This window comes from Podarcis tiliguerta, assembly GCF_965153285.1.
Source record: "Podarcis tiliguerta genome assembly, chromosome: 12".
Classification (NCBI taxonomy): Eukaryota; Metazoa; Chordata; class Lepidosauria; order Squamata; family Lacertidae; genus Podarcis; species Podarcis tiliguerta.
Window position 1 is genome coordinate 55,040,599 of NC_139545.1, and position 18,004 is coordinate 55,058,602.

The following is an 18,004-nucleotide window of genomic DNA, read 5'->3' on the forward strand; positions in this document are numbered from 1 at the left end:
GTCACGGCTACTAAAATTGTTTGTTGCATTAAATAGAACAGAATAGCAGAAGATTCTCAGGGGAGATGTGCCAAATTAAATATCTGAATCCCCTTTGCAGTTGACCACGATTTTGTCTACCTCCTTCCTCCTGATCTTCTTAGCTGCCGGCGCATAGAGTGCTGCTTTATAAGTAACAAAGTCCTTGGTGTCACTCAGTAGCCATTTCACCCATCTCTATGCACAATCAAATCCATAATCTTTCAATGTGGGTGAGGGACATGTGACCCCCTCCTCTCAAATGTTGGAACAAAGTGGATAAGGTGTTGTGGCAGTCCTGCCCCTCCATCGTTACACTGTAATTCGCAGCGCCACCTGTCTGTGGCCAAGTGAACTTCAGCGTGACGACACCCTTACATGCTTGTTATACGTTACGATTAGATTGATCGATATAGATATAGATCACAAAATGTATACAGCTAGTTTACATTGTGACCTGCCCTGAGATCTTGTGTTGAATGGCAGTAAATAAATCTTAATGATGATGATCCTTCCAACTCTATTTATTTATTTTATTTATTAAATCTATATACCACCCTTCATCTGAAAATCTCAAGGCAGTTGACAAGATAAAAAATACAGGACAAAAGCCACAGTTCTGTGAGTCTATGATTCCAGCAAAATCAGCTTAGAGGGCCGTGTTGTAGGACTATAGATCCACTCACCAAGAGTGGCCAAAACATGGCGAAGTTCGGCTCCCATGACCTTGCCATTCCCTTCCTTGTCGAAAACCCGCAGGCCTTCCACGAAATCCTCGTAGGTCCCAGTGTCTTTGGCTTTGGAGATGTGCTGGAGCATGGGCAGAAAGGTGTCGAAGTCTAACATCTTGTTGTTCATTTCTGAGGATGGATAAAACAGGAAATCAGGTTAGAGCTGTCCATCCGTTTCGCATGCAAGTTAAGGATGCAAACGATAAGGAACAAAGAGAACACCCAAAATATAACATGAAGGCTCTGAGATCACGGTAAGGGATACATAGAATCATAGAATCATAGAGTTGGAAGAGACCACAAGGGCCATCGAGTCCAACCTTCTGCCAAGCAGGAAACACCATCAGAGCACTCCTGACATATGGTTGTCAAGCCTCTGCTTAAAGACCTCCAAAGAAGGAGACTCCACCACACTCCTTGGCAGCAAATTCCACTGTCAAACAGCTCTCACTGTCAGGAAGTTCTTCCTAATGTTTAGGTGGAAGCATCATCACCATCACCATCACCACCATCTTATTTTATTATTTATACCCCGCCCAACTGGCTGGGTTTCCCCAGCCCCTCTGGGCAGCTCCCAACAGAATATTAAAAACACGATAACACATCAAACATTAAAAACTTCCCTAAGCAGGGCTGCCTTCAGGTGTCTTCTAAAAGTCAGATAGTTGCTTATTTCCTTGACATCTGGTGGGAGGGCGTTCCACAGGGCGGGCGCCACCACCGAGAAGGCCCTCTGCCAGGTTCCCTGTAACCTCACTTCTCGCAGGGAGGGAACCGCCAGAAGGCCTTCAGAGCCAGATCTCAGTGTCCGGGCTGGACAATGGGGGTGGAGACCATAGCTGTCAACGTTTCCCTTTTTAAAGGGGAAATTCCCTTATTCCGAATAGGATTCCTCGCAAGAAAAGGGAAAAGTTGACAGCTATAGTGGAGATGCTCCTTCAGGTATACTGGGCCAGGGCCGTTTAGGGATTTAAAGGTCAGCACTAACACTTTGAATTGTGCTCGGAAACGTACTGGGAGCCAATGAAGGTCTTTCAGGACCGGTGTTACACATAGATGGTGTGTGATGGAATAAAATGTCAGAGTGAGACCCCTCATCAATAGCCTGTAGATCATTGGCACCAACACTCCTAAGACAGATCCGAGAAGCAAAACCTGTCCGGTGAAGTTGCCGTCACAAAAACAGGACAAGAAGTCTCTCACCATCAGGTTTGGGCCGGCCGAGGACCTTGAGAACTTCAGCCTGGGTGGGATTTGTCCCGCAAGCCCTCAAGACGTCTCCACACTGCGCGTACGTGATTTTCCCTTCCCCTTTCGGGGTTCGGTCGAAGAGCATGAAGACTTCCTTGAATTCTGTATAGGAGAGGAGAAAAACACAAAATGCTTGTTGAGGAAGTGGGGGAGATGGCTCAGGAAGTCAGGAGAGAAGAAAGGAAGGGGAAGGTAACAAGGAATGAATGCAATTGCAGAAAAAGTTTCACTTGTTTATGAAAAAGACAAGCCTTCATTAGCATTATTATTTTCATGGGATCCTGACCCCCTGTGTTTTGTTTTTATTTTATTTTTATTTTTTTATGAACTTCGCTGTTGATCTGGATATCAGAGATGTTTACATTCCATCTCCTGTGGACATCCTGGAGGAACTGCAATGGAGAAAGAACCAGGTCAGGAGGCTAGGAAAAATCAGGAATTGCTCAGAAACCCATGTCAGAGATTGACCTCTGACAGCAGTCCTCAGTGCAAAATAAAAATATGAAAACACCACAAGCACATCCCACTTCGTCTCTAACATCTCTGTAATTAAATAGGCATTGTGGGCGTCTGTGACAATGAGGGTTCATAAGCTAACGGCTAGTGAGGTGATGCTGTGGGTTAAACCACAGAGCCTAGGACTTGCCGATCAGAAGGTCGGCAGTTCGAATCCCCATGACGGGGTGAGCTCCCGTTGCTCGGTCCCTGCTCCTGCCCACCTAGCAGTTTGAAAGCACGACAAAGTGCAAGTAGATAAGTAGGTACCACTCCGGCGGGAAGGTAAACGGCATTTCCGTGCACTGCTCTGGTTCACCAGAAGCGGCTTAGTCATGCTGGCCACATGACCCGGAAGCTGTACGCCAGCTCCCTCAGCCAGTAAAGTGAGATGAGCGCCGCAACCCCAGAGTCAGCCACGACTGGACCTAATGGCCAGGGGTCCTTTTACCTTTACCTAGTGAGGTGGTCTGTCTGTGTCTGGGTTTTATCACTTCATGCCACAACATTTCTGAATGCCCCCCCCCCAAAAAATCACCGCACATAGAAATGTAGCACATAAGAGTAAAGACTTCAAGCTAGACTTCGGCTTCCATGCTACTTTTTTCAATGCAGGGAATGATTCATAGCAGAAGTCTTTGGGAGGCCACATATTCACTGTGAAGTGGTACGGAGGGCGGATCATGTGGGAACCTGGACACAATTCTAGGTTGGGCTTACAGGATTGGAGGTTCCGGACCTCGTATGCCGGGTGGTTAGAGCATGGTGCTGATACAGTGGAACCTCGGGTTGCGGATGTAATCCGTGACGGAGGCACGTCCACAACCTGCAGCATTCGCATCCTGAAGCGCCGCATCTGCGGTGGCACGATTTGGCGCTTCTGCGCATGCGCGAGCAGCGAAACCCGGAAGTAACCTGTTCCGGTACTTCTGGGTTTCCCGTGGTCCACAACCCTTAAACACGTAACCTGAAGCATCTGTAAATGAGGTATGACTGTAATGCCAAAGTTGTTGTTGTTGTTAATGCTACTACTACTACTACAGTCATACCTCGGGTTACAGACACTTCGGGTTGCATGATTTCAGGTTGCGCACTGTGCCGAACCTGGAAGTACTGAAATGGGTTACTTCTGGGTTTCGGTGCTTGCACATGCACAGAAGCACTAAATTGCACTTTGCGCATGCACAGAAGTGCTGAATCGCAACCCGCGCGTGAGCAGACGCGGCACTGTGGGTTGCGAATGTACTTCCCGCATGCATAATAAATAATAATAATAATAATAATAATAATAATAAATTTTATTTATATCCTGCCCTCCCCAGCCGAAGCCGGGCTCAGGGTGGCTAACAACACTAAAATAGTGCAACATTATAAAAACATTATAAAAATTAATTAAAATCAAAATTGATGGCAACCATAAAGTTTTGTAAAGATTGCCATCACATTCGCAACCCAAGCATCCACTGTATTAGTATTTATAAGCTGTTTGTCCCCTTCATGGATCACTGCCTTGCCGTGGCGAAGGGGCTTGAACAACTCAGAGAAGCTATGAACTGTGCCATGCAGGGCACCCAAGATGCACAGGTCATAGTGGAGAGTTTTGACCAAACGTGAGCCACCTGCCAAGAAAACTCCATGGACAAAGACAACAGGCATATAAAAGTTATGACACTGGAAGATGAGCCCCTCAGGTCGGAAGGCATCAAACATGCTAGATTCAGAGCTGATGAAGCGGCTGGGCCAAAGCCGAAAGGTCGCTCAGTTCGAGAGCTGGACCATAAAGAAGGCTGATAGCTGAAGAATTGATGCTTTTGAATTCTGGTGCTGGAGGAGACTCTTGAGAGTCCCATGGACTGCAAGAAGATCAAACCTCTCCATTCTGAAGGAAATCAGCCCTGAGCGCTCACTGGAAGGACAGATCCTGAAGCTGAGGCTCCAAGACTTTGGCCACCACATGAGAAGAGAAGACTCCCTGGAAAAGACCCTGATGTTGGGAAAGATGGAGGGCAGAAGGAGAAGGGGACGACAGAGGACGAGATGGTTGGTTACTGTTCTCGAAGCTACCAGCATGAGTTTGACCAAACTGCGGGAGGCAATGGAAGACAGGAGTGCCTGGCGTGCTCTGGTCCAGGGGGTCACGAAGAGGAGGACACGACTAAACGACTAAACAACAACAAAGCTGTTTGTAGAGCCATCTCTCAGCACACCATAAAACCCGCTGAACAACTTTGGGTTCATTATAGGGCGGTTGGGTTAGTTTTGTTTCGAAGGTTAACCTACCTCACAGGGCTATTGTGAAGACAGAAAGAGTGGGTGAGTAGAGAAACAAAAGGACTCGGAGCTCATTCTAACGGCTCAGTTGCCTAGAGCGTGGTGCTGATAATGCCAAGGTTGTTCGATCCCCTTAAGGGACAGATGTATATTCCTGCATTGCAGGGGGTTGGACTAAATGATTGCCAGGGTCCCCTTCCAACTCTATGATTCTATGGCCTACTGCTGTTTAGCGATGGGGGAGAAATCCTAATTCACACTCCCTGTAACAAAATACGATTAGCTTGCAGCTGCTGCTCTTCGTCAATTGCTCCGCACTGCTGTGCGTTGAATTTCGTTTGGAGGGGTATTAAAAGGTAAAGGTACCCCTGCCCGTACGGGCCAGTCGTGTCCGACTCTAGGGTTGCGCGCTCATCTCACTCAAGAGGCCGGGAGCCGGCGCCGTCCGAAGACACTTCCGGGTCACGTGGCCAGCGTGATGAAGCTGCTCTGGCGAGCCAGCACCAGCGCAGCACACGAAAACGCCGTTTACCTTCCCGCTATAAAGCGGTACCTATTTATCTACTTGCACTTACGGGTGCTTTTGAACTGCTAGGTGGGCAGGAGCTGGGACCGAACGACGGGAGCTCACCCCACCGCAGGGATTCGAACCGCCGACCTTACGATCAGCAGGTCCTAGGCACTGAGGTTTTACCCACAGCGCCACCCGTGTCCCTTTTTGGAGGGGTATTATGTTACAGATTCATACTTTAATTGTATGTTTTGGTAAACCATCCCCTGGCTTGTGCAAAGGGGCAGTCTATGAATCGCCTCTAATTTAAGCTTCCCCAACCCGGCACTTTCCAAACGGCTCCAGCTCCAAGCCAGTTTGCACTGAGGGAACAAATTTGTGAACTGAAGCAGGGCTGTCCTTTGAAATCCGCCCTTTTCCAAATTTTGTGATGCAATTCTCCAATCCAAAACATGTGTGCAAAATGTGTGTGCATCATCATCATCATCATCATCATAATTTATTATTTGTACCCCGCCCATCTGGCTGGGTCTCCCCAGCCACTCTGGGCGGCTTCCAACAAAGATGAAAAATACACTAAAATGTCACATATTAAAAACTTCCCTGAACAGGGCTGCCTTCAGATGTCTTCTGAATGTCAGGTATTTGTTTATCGCTTTGACATCTGATGGGAGGACGTTCCACAGGGCGGGCGCCACTACCGAGGAGGCCCTCTGCCTGGTTCCCTGTAACTTGGCCTCTCGCAGTGAGGGAACCGCCAGAAGGCCCTCGGAGCTGGACCTCAGTGTCCGGGCAGAACGATGGGGGTGGAGATGCTCCTTCAGATATACTGGACCGAGGCCGTTTAGGGCTTTAAAGGTCAGCACCATCACTTTGAATTGTGCTCGGAAACGTACTGGGAGCCAATGTAGGTCTTTCAAGACCGGTGTTATGTGGTCTCGGCGGCCGCTCCCAGTCACCAGTCTAGCTGCCGCATTCTGGATTAGTTGTAGTTTCCATATATATGCAAAAATGCATATATATTATTTTATTATTGTATTTTAATATTCTGTTGGAAGCCACCCAGAGTGGCTGGGGAAACCCAGCCAGATGGGTGGGGTATAAATATATTATTAGTATTATTATTATTATTATTATTGGAGAAAAGTGTGCATTAAAATGCACATACTAATGAAAATAAGCCCAAACGCACTGTTTGCTTGAATAGCTTTGTACGTTAGGTTAAACTGCACGCAGGAATATTGGGAGAAGTACAAACTAAGATGCTGATAAAAATTTTATGAAAACCTCTTTGTAAAAAAAATAAATCAGAAATCAATGATGAAATGCAATGAACTCAACTTAGCCCGGAAAAAATGAGGAACTGAAAGCAAAAATTGACAGGCCCTCTCATCGCGATGCGTGTTGAGGATCTATTTTTCGATGTGTTTTGCTTCTTGAAATCTGTTCAGCAAGCATCTCCTTGACATCTGCTGAAAGCTTTTCCTGTCTATTTTTCGCATGCAAAATACGCATTTCAAATTCATTTCAGCCGAGATGAAATGCAACATATTGTTTTGCTGATAGCTTGACAGACAAGGCTTAAACTGCAGTGTGTGTGTGTGTGTGTGTGTGGCAGCAATGATTTTTCTTCCTTTCCCGACATTTTCCCCCAGAGTATTTTACACACAGCCCTGGCTTACTCTCGCTCTTAATGGACTTCCCTTGCCGCCACTGAGGTCATCATGCTCCAAGGCCTGACAGGCACCGTTGTGGTGTAATCCTGCTCAATACAAGAACCTCGTTGGCTGGGATCACCTATCTGACTGCTCTGACAAAGAGAAAGATATAGCAGCCGGGGGCTGGTGGGAGAATGAGGCACAACAGACACCGCCACCAATTGAAACAGGGACAAATGGTAGAATAATAAATAATAATAATAATAATAATAATAATAATAATAATAATAATATTTTATTTATACCCCGCCCTTCTCAGAAAACCAGGCTCAGGGCAGCTAATAACAAATTTAAAACACTTGATGCAACAACAAAAACCAGCATAAAATACAGTATACAACGTGACTAACAATAAATGCAGAATTCATAAATCAATTTAGGGGGAAAATCCATCCAATAAACATTAGATGGTCACCAGAGCTAGCTGGCTAAATTAGTCCTATTTGGGCCAGCGAGGAGACCAGAGGAAAATTAGCTGTGGGATCCCAGAGCGGGTAATCTTCATAAAAAGGGGAGAGGGGGGAAAGGAAGGGGAATAAAAAATCAGGCTAAGTTCAAATGGAAAGCCAGGCGGAATAGCTCTGTCTTACAGGCCCTGCGGAAGGAAGTTAAATCCTGCAGGGCCGTGGTCTCATGGGACAGAGCATTCCACCAGGTCGGAGCCACCACTGAGAAGGCCCTGGCCTTGGTGGAGGATAGGGGTCAACTAGTCCAACTCCCTGCAATGCAAAAATCTCAATGGAAGCATCCATGACCACCCAACCTCTGCTTAAAACCCCCCAAGGAAGGAGCGTCCTCCCGCTTCCAAAGAAGTGCGTTCCGCCATCAAACAACTCTTACTGCCAGAAAGTTCTTTCTGATGTTGAGTTGGAATCTCCTTTCTTGTAACTTGAAGCCATGGGTTCGAGTCCTACCCTCCAGGAGCAGGAGAAAGCAAGCTTGCTTCCTCTTCCATGGGACAGCCCTTGAGATATTTGAAGATGCCTATCACATCTCCTTCCAGTCTGCTCATTTGCAGGCAAAACATACCCAGATCCCTCAGCTGTTCCTCATAAGACTCCAGACCCTTGGTGTGCTGGGCCCTGGGGTTAACCCGAGCAACGCAGTCCAGGTCCAGTCCCAAATCCAAGGGTTCCTCAAGGAGTCAGTCCAACAGGGCCAAAGCAGGACACGAGGCAGAAAACCAGGCAAGGTCAGGCTCCGGATTTCCGGCAGGTTCTGGCAAACAGCAATGTTGCTCCCACAACCTGGGGCGGGGTCCCACAGGCTTTTATCTTTGTTGGGGTGACGGCCAGTCCTGATCCCCCGGCGACTCACCTCCCTGTTTCGCCTGAAGGCGAGCACTCCTCCTGCGAGTACTCAGGTCTCTCCTTCTCTCAGACCTCAGTCACTGCAGCTCGGGAGACAGTGGCGGGTTACTAGACCCAGGGGCCGCCTCAGCCTCCCCTGACCCAACCGGTAGTGGAGCAGCTGTGAGTGATGGCCCAGCTGGAGGCAACGAGGTCATCCCCACATCTGGAGCCAGGGCAGGCTCAAGCCCCTGACTCGGCCCAGCTGGTGCTTGTTGCAGGGGAACCTGTGCAGACTGGGGCTCTTCAGGATCAGGCCCCAGACTAGGTTCAGATGCCATCTGAGGCAAAGGATCCGGTGCAGACTGAGTATCCTCTGGTTCTGAGTCCGAGCCCAAGTCCCAGGCCATCACTCTTGGTCATCAAACATTCTAGTTTGTCAATATCCTTCTTAAACTGTGGTGCCCAGAATTGGGCTCAGGACTCTAGGTGACCAAGACAGAGCAGGGCTATGACTTCCCTTGAATGGGACACAAGACCTCTGTTGATACAGCCTAGAATAGCATTAGCTTTATTTGCTGCTGCATCACACTGTGGACTCCATATTTTCCTTTGCCTACTGTCTGGGGTCTCAACCCCCTCAGAGCATAAATTGTCAGCTCATAGGAAGGAGTCAAGCTGTGTTGGGCCATACAGTAAGGTTACCATATTTTTTTTCAAAGAATCCGAGGACCCTTTCTTTTGAAAAGAGAAAAAAAAAAAAGTTATTTAAAAAATGGTTGTTGCCTTTGTGTTTTTTTAAAAAAAGAAGAAGTAATATCTTCTCTTCTGTGGTCTCCTCTGTCGTGCCACTGTATTCTGCTCTGGTCAGACCTCACCTGGAGTACTGTGTCCAGTTCTGGGCACCACAGTTCAAGAAGGACACTGACAAACTGGAACGTGTCCAGAGGAGGGCAACCAAAATGGTCAAAGGCCTGGAAACGATGCCTTATGAGGAACGGCTAAGGGAGCTGGGCATGTTTAGCCTGGAGAAGAGGAGGTTAAGGGGTGATAGGATAGCCATGTTCAAATATATAAAAGGAGGGAGAAAGGTTGTTTTCTGCTGCTCCAGAGAAGCGGACACGGAGCAATGGATCCAAACTACAAGAAAGAAGATTCCACCTAAACATTAGGAAGAACTTCCTGACAGTAAGAGCTGTTCGACAGTGGAATTTGCTGCCAAGGAGTGTGGTGGAGTCTCCTTCTTTGGAGGTCTTTAAGCAGAGGCTTGACAACCATATGTCAGGAGTGCTCTGATGGTGTTTCCTGCTTGGCAGGGGGTTGGACTTGATGGCCCTTGTGGTCTCTTCCAACTCTATGATTCTATGATTCATACATCTCAATGTTGTCTATCCTGCTTGGCTGCATGGGAGGTTTTTAAGCAGAGCTTAGGTGGCCACCTGTCATGGATGCTTCCGCTGAGATTCCTGAATTGCAGGAGGTTGAATGAGATAACCCTTAGAATCCCTTCCAACTCTTAAATTCAACGATTCTGTGATTTCTACCCACCACAATTGCCATTTCCACCCTGAAATCGCAACACCAGACTCTTTGATGTATCCTCCCTCTCAGAGTTTGCCCAACGAAAGCTTCTATTCTCACCCTGTTGTCTGCAAAGAATCCCGGATGCAAGGCCTGTTATTTCATTTTTTAAACAAGGGAACACGATGGCAGTGGCGGCGGCAGCTCCCACTCCCTGGCAGCTGAACAAACATGGAAACTTTTCAAAAGAATAATAATGAAGAATAAAAATATCAGCCTCTTCTTCTGCTTGCGTTTGGACCTATCATTATCTAAACTGCTCGTCAGCAGGATCCGCTGGGGTCATGGAGGAGCCATCAAGAAAAAGCTCTGGCTTCACTGACCACAGACAGTGGGATCGGGGATGTGGGGAACATTTTCCCTAGAGAAGGAGACAAGGCTTCAGGAAGGCAATCTGGGTCAAATCCCCCGAAAGCCCCAGAGCAATGATCATATCCAATTTGTCTCGCCTAGAGAGCTAGACCATAAAGAAGGCTGATCGCCGAAGAATGGATGCTTTTGAATTATGGTGCTGGAGGAGACTCTTGAGAGCCCCATGGACTGCAAGAAGATCAAGCCTCTCCATTCTGAAGGAAATCAGCCCTGAGTGCTCACTGGAAGGACAGATCCTGAAGCTGAGGCTCCAAGACTTTGGCCACCTCATGAGAAGAGAAGACTCTCTGGAAAAGACCTTGATGTTGGGAAAGATGGAGGGCACAAGGAGAAGGGGACGACAGAGGACGAGATGGTGGGACAGTGTTCTCGAAGCTACTAGCATGAGTTTGACCCAACTGCGGGAGGCAGTGGAAGACAGGAGAGCCTGGCGTGCTCTGGTCCAGGGGGTCACGAAGAGTCAGACATGACTAAACGACTAAACAACAAAGAAGCTCTTCCTTTCTAAAGGTTTCAAAACGATGGGTTGTATCCACCGCTCAGCAAGTGGGGTGATGCTTGCACAATTGTCGAATTGGAAGGGACTGCAAAGGCCCATCTAGTCCGACCCTCGGCCATGCAATAAGACTACCCCTTTCTCTCCTCTCCCTGGGCTCAGCCTGGAGAAGAGGTGACTGAGATATGAGAGCCATCATCAAATATCGCAAAGGCTGTCTCATGGAAGATGGAGCAAATATCTCTATGATTCTATGATGCGCTCTCTCTCTTGCTCCCTGGAATAACTGTTAACATTGCTTCAGAGAACAGGGGGATTTGTGAAAGACAGAAAAGTTACTAACCTTCAAGCTGTTCATTGCTGAATTCAACCTGAAAGCAAAGAGAGAGAAAGAGAGATTATTCACTATGATTCTTCTCCTTGATGTCCCATGACATTGACAAGGCTGACATGTTTTGGCACACTTATTTTGCTTCTCTTACTTGAAACAAGTGCTGTGTTTCTTATGCATTAATGACTCCCAGGCTGCACACCTGGTCCTTCAGGGGCACAGTTACCCGATTCAGGACCAGGGAGTCCTCCACACCCGCCCGCCTCCTGTCCCCCAAAACAGTACTTCTGAATTGTCAGGATTCAACCTCAATCGGTCAGCCACCATCCATCCTCCAACTGCCTCCAGACACTCACACAGGACTAAAATGCAGGGCCTAAAATGAAGGGGCTTGAAATATACTCGGAGTCGAGAGTGGATTTCATGCTCTTCATTCAGCTCATAGTGGTGAGGAGGAATGGAAGTTCCCCCAGAATGTCTGCCTTATATACATTATTTACACAATGGGCCCCACGTGATTGGCTATTTCCGGGATTCTCCGGTAGGCCAATCAGGTTGCGGATTCCCTTCCACCTGGAGCTGGATTGGGTGGCTCCTGTGGACCAATCAACTGCTGCATTCTGGATCCTATTGTTCTAGGACCAATCAGACTGCTGCATTCTGGATCCGATTGTTCTAGGACCAATCAGACTGCCGCATTCTGGATCCGATTGTTCTAGGACCAATCAGACTGCTGCCTTTTGGATCCTATTCAACTCAGTACATGACAGGGCTACAACCTTCAATCAAACCAATATTTCCTTTTGAATGCCTCGTAACCTGTGGGGTTTTTTTTAGCATTTAAATAAACTGTGGAAGGGCCCAAACCATGCCCCTTTCGTGCTCTGAATATCTTGTTCCGTTATCTCAATGGATGGAGGCAGAAAGCTCAGCTTTGGAAAAGGAGATGAGGACTCCACTCTTCAGGGATTTTGACACAAAGGCAGCATGTTTGCACGCCCAGGCACACAGACAAAGAAAACCTCGTCTCATAAAGACACCACAGTCTCTGCTGTGCCTCATTATCTTAAAAGGGAACAGAGACCCTGTAAAGTGTGTCCTCAAACCCTTAAATCTTGCTCCGGGGGTCTTCGGTAACGTTTATTTGTCTCAGCAGTTTAAGCAGGTTTCCTCGGGAGGTGGAGTTTTAATTTCATTTTACAAAGCGTGTTCTCCAATAAATGAGAGCACGTGTTGCGGTGTGGGCCACCGGGCCAGGCCTCTTGTTGCCAGGCAGGTTAATAGTTGTTGCCTGGCATTGTGATTGGATAACCGGGTTGCTGGGGCAAATTGTATGTTGCAAATTGGGTGGGTGGGACCATAGTCTTTAAATATTGGTGCAGTCTGGTTTCTCTTTCTCTTTGCAGAGTGTATCGGATCACCCGCCCACCCGCCCACCCTCTTTTCCGGTTGACCTTGCTTTGCCTGTCATGTGGTCGTTTGCCTTGGTGCAGGGACCTAGTAGGAATTTTGCCATTTGGTGATTGGCTGTGCCATTTGGTTTTTGCCTACTACTCAGCAATTCGTCACAACTTGTAAGGTTGTGGTTAGGCATTGGTTATAATATGCTGGTGGTGGAGGGGTCAGGATAGGCTGTGCCTGCCCCTCCTATTGCGCTGAAGGGAATTCCGTTAAAGGAATCCTGGGGCTTGCCACGATTTCGTCCAATCCCTGTCATGGGACCAGGGCCGCCCAATCCCTGTCATGGGAATCCCTGTCATGGGACTAGGGCCGGCAAGCTTTCGGGGAGCTGCTGGGGAGAGCGGCGTGGGTCCGACGCTTAGCTCAAATGACCCCCAAGTTTGACTTTCCCTTCTACTGGCTACCAATCAGACCTTGGGATGTCAGTTCTGTCCCAGGTGGGGGGACAGATAGTCATAACCAATGTCTAAACAACCACCCACTGATTTTGTATTTTAATAAAGTTGTGGCCAAAATAGTGCCCAAAAAACCAAAACTAAAATTACGTGTTATGTGTGAAGTTATTTGAGGGGTGGCCTGGGGACCTACACACGCAAACAGCAGCAGGTTTTATATTTAAAAAATAAAATACTCGGTTCCTTTTGCTAGGACGATTTCCTGGCACAACACCAAGCGAAGAGAATGGGACCCCGGCATTCCCAAATGTTCCTGGTGCTATTACAACATGTTTTTGGGAGTCTAATGAGGACTGGCACCTTGAGTGTGTGGTTGTCTGTCTTGTTCCTTTGACTCCTAAACTGAGTTGATGCAAAGCCTCCATCCTTTGATTGAGAACATGCCTCCGTCCTCTTCCACAGCCTGGCGGGAATTAGTGCAAAGCACTGGCAAAGGAGAGGCGCAGACTTTTCGGAGAAATGACATGGTCTTTTGGCAAGTGCCACAGCCAAAAATATAAAGCATTTCACAGACTGACTGTCCCCCCTGCTAATGGACTTCAGAAACATGATTTCAGATTCCATGCCCTTCCACATTTCTCTGATGAAAATAGGGATGTCCCATTCCATAATGAAAATTTTACTATTTATACCCTGCCAGTGTGGTGTCGTGGTTAAGAGCGGTAGTCTCGTAATCTGGGGAACCGGGTTCGCGTCTCCGCTCCTCCACATGCAGCTGCTGGGTGACCTTGGGCCAGTCACACTTCTTTGAAGTCTCTCAGCCCCACTCACCTCACAGAGTGTTTGTTGTGGGGGAGGAAGGGAAAGGAGAATGTTAGCCGCTTTGAGACTCCTTAAAGGGAGTGAAAGGCGGAATATCAAATCAAAACTCTTCTTCTTCTTCTGCCCATCTGACTGGGCACTCTGGGCAGCTTCCAACATACCGTATTTTTTGCTCTATAAGACACACTTTTCCCCTCCTGAAAAGTAAGGGGAAATGTGTGTGCATCTTATGGAGTGAATGCAGGCTGCGCAGCTATCCCTGAATCCAGGAGAAAGAGAGGGATTGGTGCGCACCAATCCCTCTTCTGGATTCAGGGATAGCCGCGCGAAGCCTCTTCAGTGCAACGGGAGGAACGCTGCATAGTGATCCCTCTTGCTGTTCTGACTTCGCTTCGCAGAAGAGGGGCTGCACAGCTTTCCCTCTCTGCGCAGCACCGCTTCAGCAAAGCGGCAGAAGAAATGGAGCCCCTTCTCCCACTGCGCCACTGTGCGATTTCTGTTCTCATCCTGAAGCAAAGTTCTTAACCCGAGGTACTATTTCTGGGTTAGCGGAGTCTGTAACACGAAGCATCTGTAACCTGAAGCGTCTGTAGCCCGAGGTACCACTGTAGTGATGTATGGAAGTGAGAGCTGGACCATAAAGAAAGCTGATCGCCGAAGAATGGATGCTTTTGAATTGTGGTGCTGGAGGAGACTCTTGAGAGCCCCATGGACTGCAAGAAGATCAAACCTCTCCATTCTGAAGGAAATCAGCCCTGGGTGCTCACTGGAAGGACAGATCCTGAAGCTGAGGCTCCAATACTTTGGCCACCTCATGAGAAGAGAAGACTCCCTGGAAAAGACCCTGATGCTGGGAAAGATGGAGGGCACAAGGAGAAGGGGACGACAGAGGACGAGATGGTGGGACAGTGTTCTCGAAGCTACCAGCATGAGTTTGACCAAACTGCGGGAGGCAGTGGAAGACAGGAGTGCCTGGGGTGCTCTGGTCCAGGGGGTCACGAAGAGTCGGACACGACTAAACGACTAAACGACAACACCCCGCTTATCTGGCTGAGTTTCCCCAGCCACTCTGGGCAGCTCACAACAGAAAATTAAAAACACGACTAAACGACTAAACAACAACAACATTCTAGCTACATATTGCCTGCGCTGACTGGTAGCAGCACTGCACTGACTCCAGGGTTTCAGGCAGGGGGGTCTCTCCTATCCCTACGTAAAGATGCCCTAAAGGGCTGAAATGCTATCCTTGTAGGCAGAAACCCTTTCCTGGCAGGAAGATGCAGCGGCGGAAGAATAACTTCTCTCTGCCGTCCTTTCCTCGAGCTGGACAGCTGCAAAAGGCGACGGGAGTTGTGCCAGGAAAAAGCATGCCTGCCGCTAACTGTCCTCCTTTTACGTTCGCAAACAAGTGGTTCTATTTTGGACGGTGACAAAGGGTGAGCTCAACAGGAGCCAGGTAAACGAGAGAGGAGGCAGCGCAGTTGTCTGGCTATTAAAAGCCCGATGGATCATCCCCATTCCCTCTACCTCTGCCCTTCTCAAGCCCAAGCAAAGAACAGACTGTGCTCGTAGCATGAAATAAAAGCAAGAGGCAGAACGCAGGTGAGAAACCCCAAACATCTCACTTTTTTAAAAAATATAATAATATTTATTAAAGGTTTTATAGTTACGGGGGGGGGAGTATGAGAGAAAAAAAGACAATAAAAAATTAACAAACAATACATCAAAAATAGAAAGAAAAAACAATACATCAAGACAACAAGAAAAAACAAAAACATTTAAAAACACATCCAGTTTCCATATCTTTATCTTTCATTTACTTGTTTCCTCGACTTCCTCACACCTCCCCTTTTTGTATTCTAGTTCAAATTAGCTAAATCAGCAAATCCTTTCCCTCTTTCTCAACTTTTTGTTCTATAATTAATCTTAACACAATCTAACTTTAAATTTTCCACTTTAACCCATTAACAATCAATTTTTGCTTAATTCTTTATAACATTTCTGCTAAAACCATATAACTTCATTCCAATATTCTTCTAACATTCATTAATTTTGCAGTGTTTTTGTAAATATACTTTAAATTTTTTCCAATCTTCTTCCATCAACTCTTCTCCCTGGTCTTGGATTCTGCCAGTCATTTCCGCCATTTCCATATAGTTCATCAGCTTCATCTGCCATTCTTCCCAGGTGGGTAGATCTTGTGTCTTCCAATACTTTGTGATGAGTATTCTTGCTGCTGTTGTGGCATACATAAAAAGGTTCTATCCTTCCTTGGCACCAATTGGCCGACCATGCCCAGGAGAAAGGCCTCTGGTTTCTTCATTTCGTTATATATCATTTCCCAGAAGGTTTTAATCTCACTTATTATCGCTTTATTTGTTTGTTGCACAATCACTAGATAACCCAACTCTGCATTAGTTAGATTCACTGTACGCAGCATTTTTTCAAAAATAATGTAAGAAAGGGGCAAACTTCACAACCGTCCCTCGCTGAGGTCCCCAAAGGAATGGGGCGTTGTTCTTAAAAGTCTGAGATGACTTAACCGTGTAAACAAACCACCGTTGCTGTTCTTTGTGGGCAGGAAATGGCCGTCTTTAATATTTTCTTTCTCATCAAATTTAGAAACACGGAATACAGACTATCCTTCTTAATGCAAGAACGTTAAAGGGACCTGCAGGATGAGGCCAAGAGCCCATTAGGGCATGTTGGATTTCCAACTTTCAAATTCCAAACAGGAAGGGTGCTGAAATGTTGGCACATGACTTGGGAATCCAAGAGATATTTTGGTTAAATTAATATCATTTAGTTTTACTTGGTTAAGCAAAATGGGTGTGAAATTGCATAGAAACCATTCAAAATAATTTCTAAGTACTTGCAGATTGTGTGTGTGTGAGAGAGTGTGTGTGTGTGATATTCATTCATTCATTTATCATTACCTGACATTTTCGGAAGGTAAAATTAAAATTCTTTAGTTTTTCATCAAAGCCGCCTCTCATCAAAGGCAGACTTACGGAGCTAAATGTCGTGCAGTCCCAACAATAATAGCCGATTCCTCACACCCCAAATCATATTTTAAAGACCGCTCGCTGAAGATATTTGCAAATGTTCACCCCTGAAAATGACACACCCCAATGGCCTCCCAGCATCCTGTTCTCCCAGCGGCCGACCAGATCCCTGCAGGAAATTCGAACTGCAGAATTCGAACACAGGAACAACTCTCCCTACCAGTAATTCCTGCTGTTCAATAACACCCGACGCAGCCAAAATGGCTCAAAATGTATGTAGAGAGAGAATTCCACAACCGTTTGCCACCACTATGTCAGTGGGGTGGCAATTGTGTGGTGAGTTTCCGCCCCACCCCCAGTGGAAATAAAGACACATGACACAATTATTAAGGTTAATGGGCTAAATAAGGCCACAACCTTTATTGGTTACAGGTGATGAGCTGTATTGGCTTAGGCATTGGTCCTAACCGACTATATCCGACTTCAGCCCGTCTGCTTGAAGTCCGGGAAGGGTTAACCACCAGTAGGGGGAGTCCTGCTGATGCACATCAACTAGGAATTCTCCCCTGGGGTCACCGATAGGAATTTCCTGGGAATTTCCATCTGAATTATCCTCAACAGAAAGGACTCTGGGTGTGTGTGTGGTTTTTTTTGGGGGGGGAGGTGCTATTAAACATTTTTTTCAATTCATTATAAATCATTTCCCAATACTCTTTTACCCTTTTACTGGCTTGAGAGCCTTAATCTTAAGGAAAGGAGCATATAAGAACATAAGTAGAACTCTGCCGGATGAGGCCAAAGGCCTGCCTTGCCCAGCATCCTGCACTCACAGCAGCCAAGCTGAAGAAACCGTCAAGCAGGATTCGAACACAAGACCACATCTCCTTTCCTGACCTTCAGAAGCATTGCTGCCTCCAGCTGTGGAAGCAGAGCAGAGCCATCACAACTAGGAGGCGTCCGTAATCCTCGTCTGCATGAATTGGTCTCATCTTCTTTTAAAGCCATCTAAGTGGGTGGCCATCATTGTCTCCTGTGGGAGGGAGTTCCACAGTTTAACTACCGTATTTTTCACTCCATAAGATGCACTTTTTTCTTCCTCAAAAGTAAGGGGAAGTATCTGTGTCTTATGGAGCAAATGTGTGGTCCCTGGAGCCAAATTGCCCAGGGGCAAAAAGCAGATCACACTTTTTGTTTTTGAATGAGGGAAGTGGGTGTTAAAACAAAGCCGCTTATCGGCAAGCGATCGGAAGGGAGATA

The 18,004-nt window shown here is 47.0% G+C and overlaps 1 protein-coding gene across 2 annotated transcripts in view; it reads right to left on the minus strand.

The window, feature by feature from the left end:
- MYL3 (myosin light chain 3) overlaps nucleotides 1-18,004 on the minus strand; it is a 39,582-nt gene that overhangs the window by 15,951 nt on the left and 5,627 nt on the right. For both annotated transcript variants that reach the window (XM_083406812.1, XM_083406811.1), the window contains exons 2-4: nucleotides 11,077-11,104; nucleotides 1,953-2,102; nucleotides 705-878 (exon numbers count right to left, since the gene is read on the minus strand). In XM_083406812.1, the coding sequence (XP_083262938.1) occupies nucleotides 705-878; nucleotides 1,953-2,102; nucleotides 11,077-11,104 (352 nt within the window). The remainder of the gene's footprint in view (nucleotides 1-704; nucleotides 879-1,952; nucleotides 2,103-11,076; nucleotides 11,105-18,004) is intronic.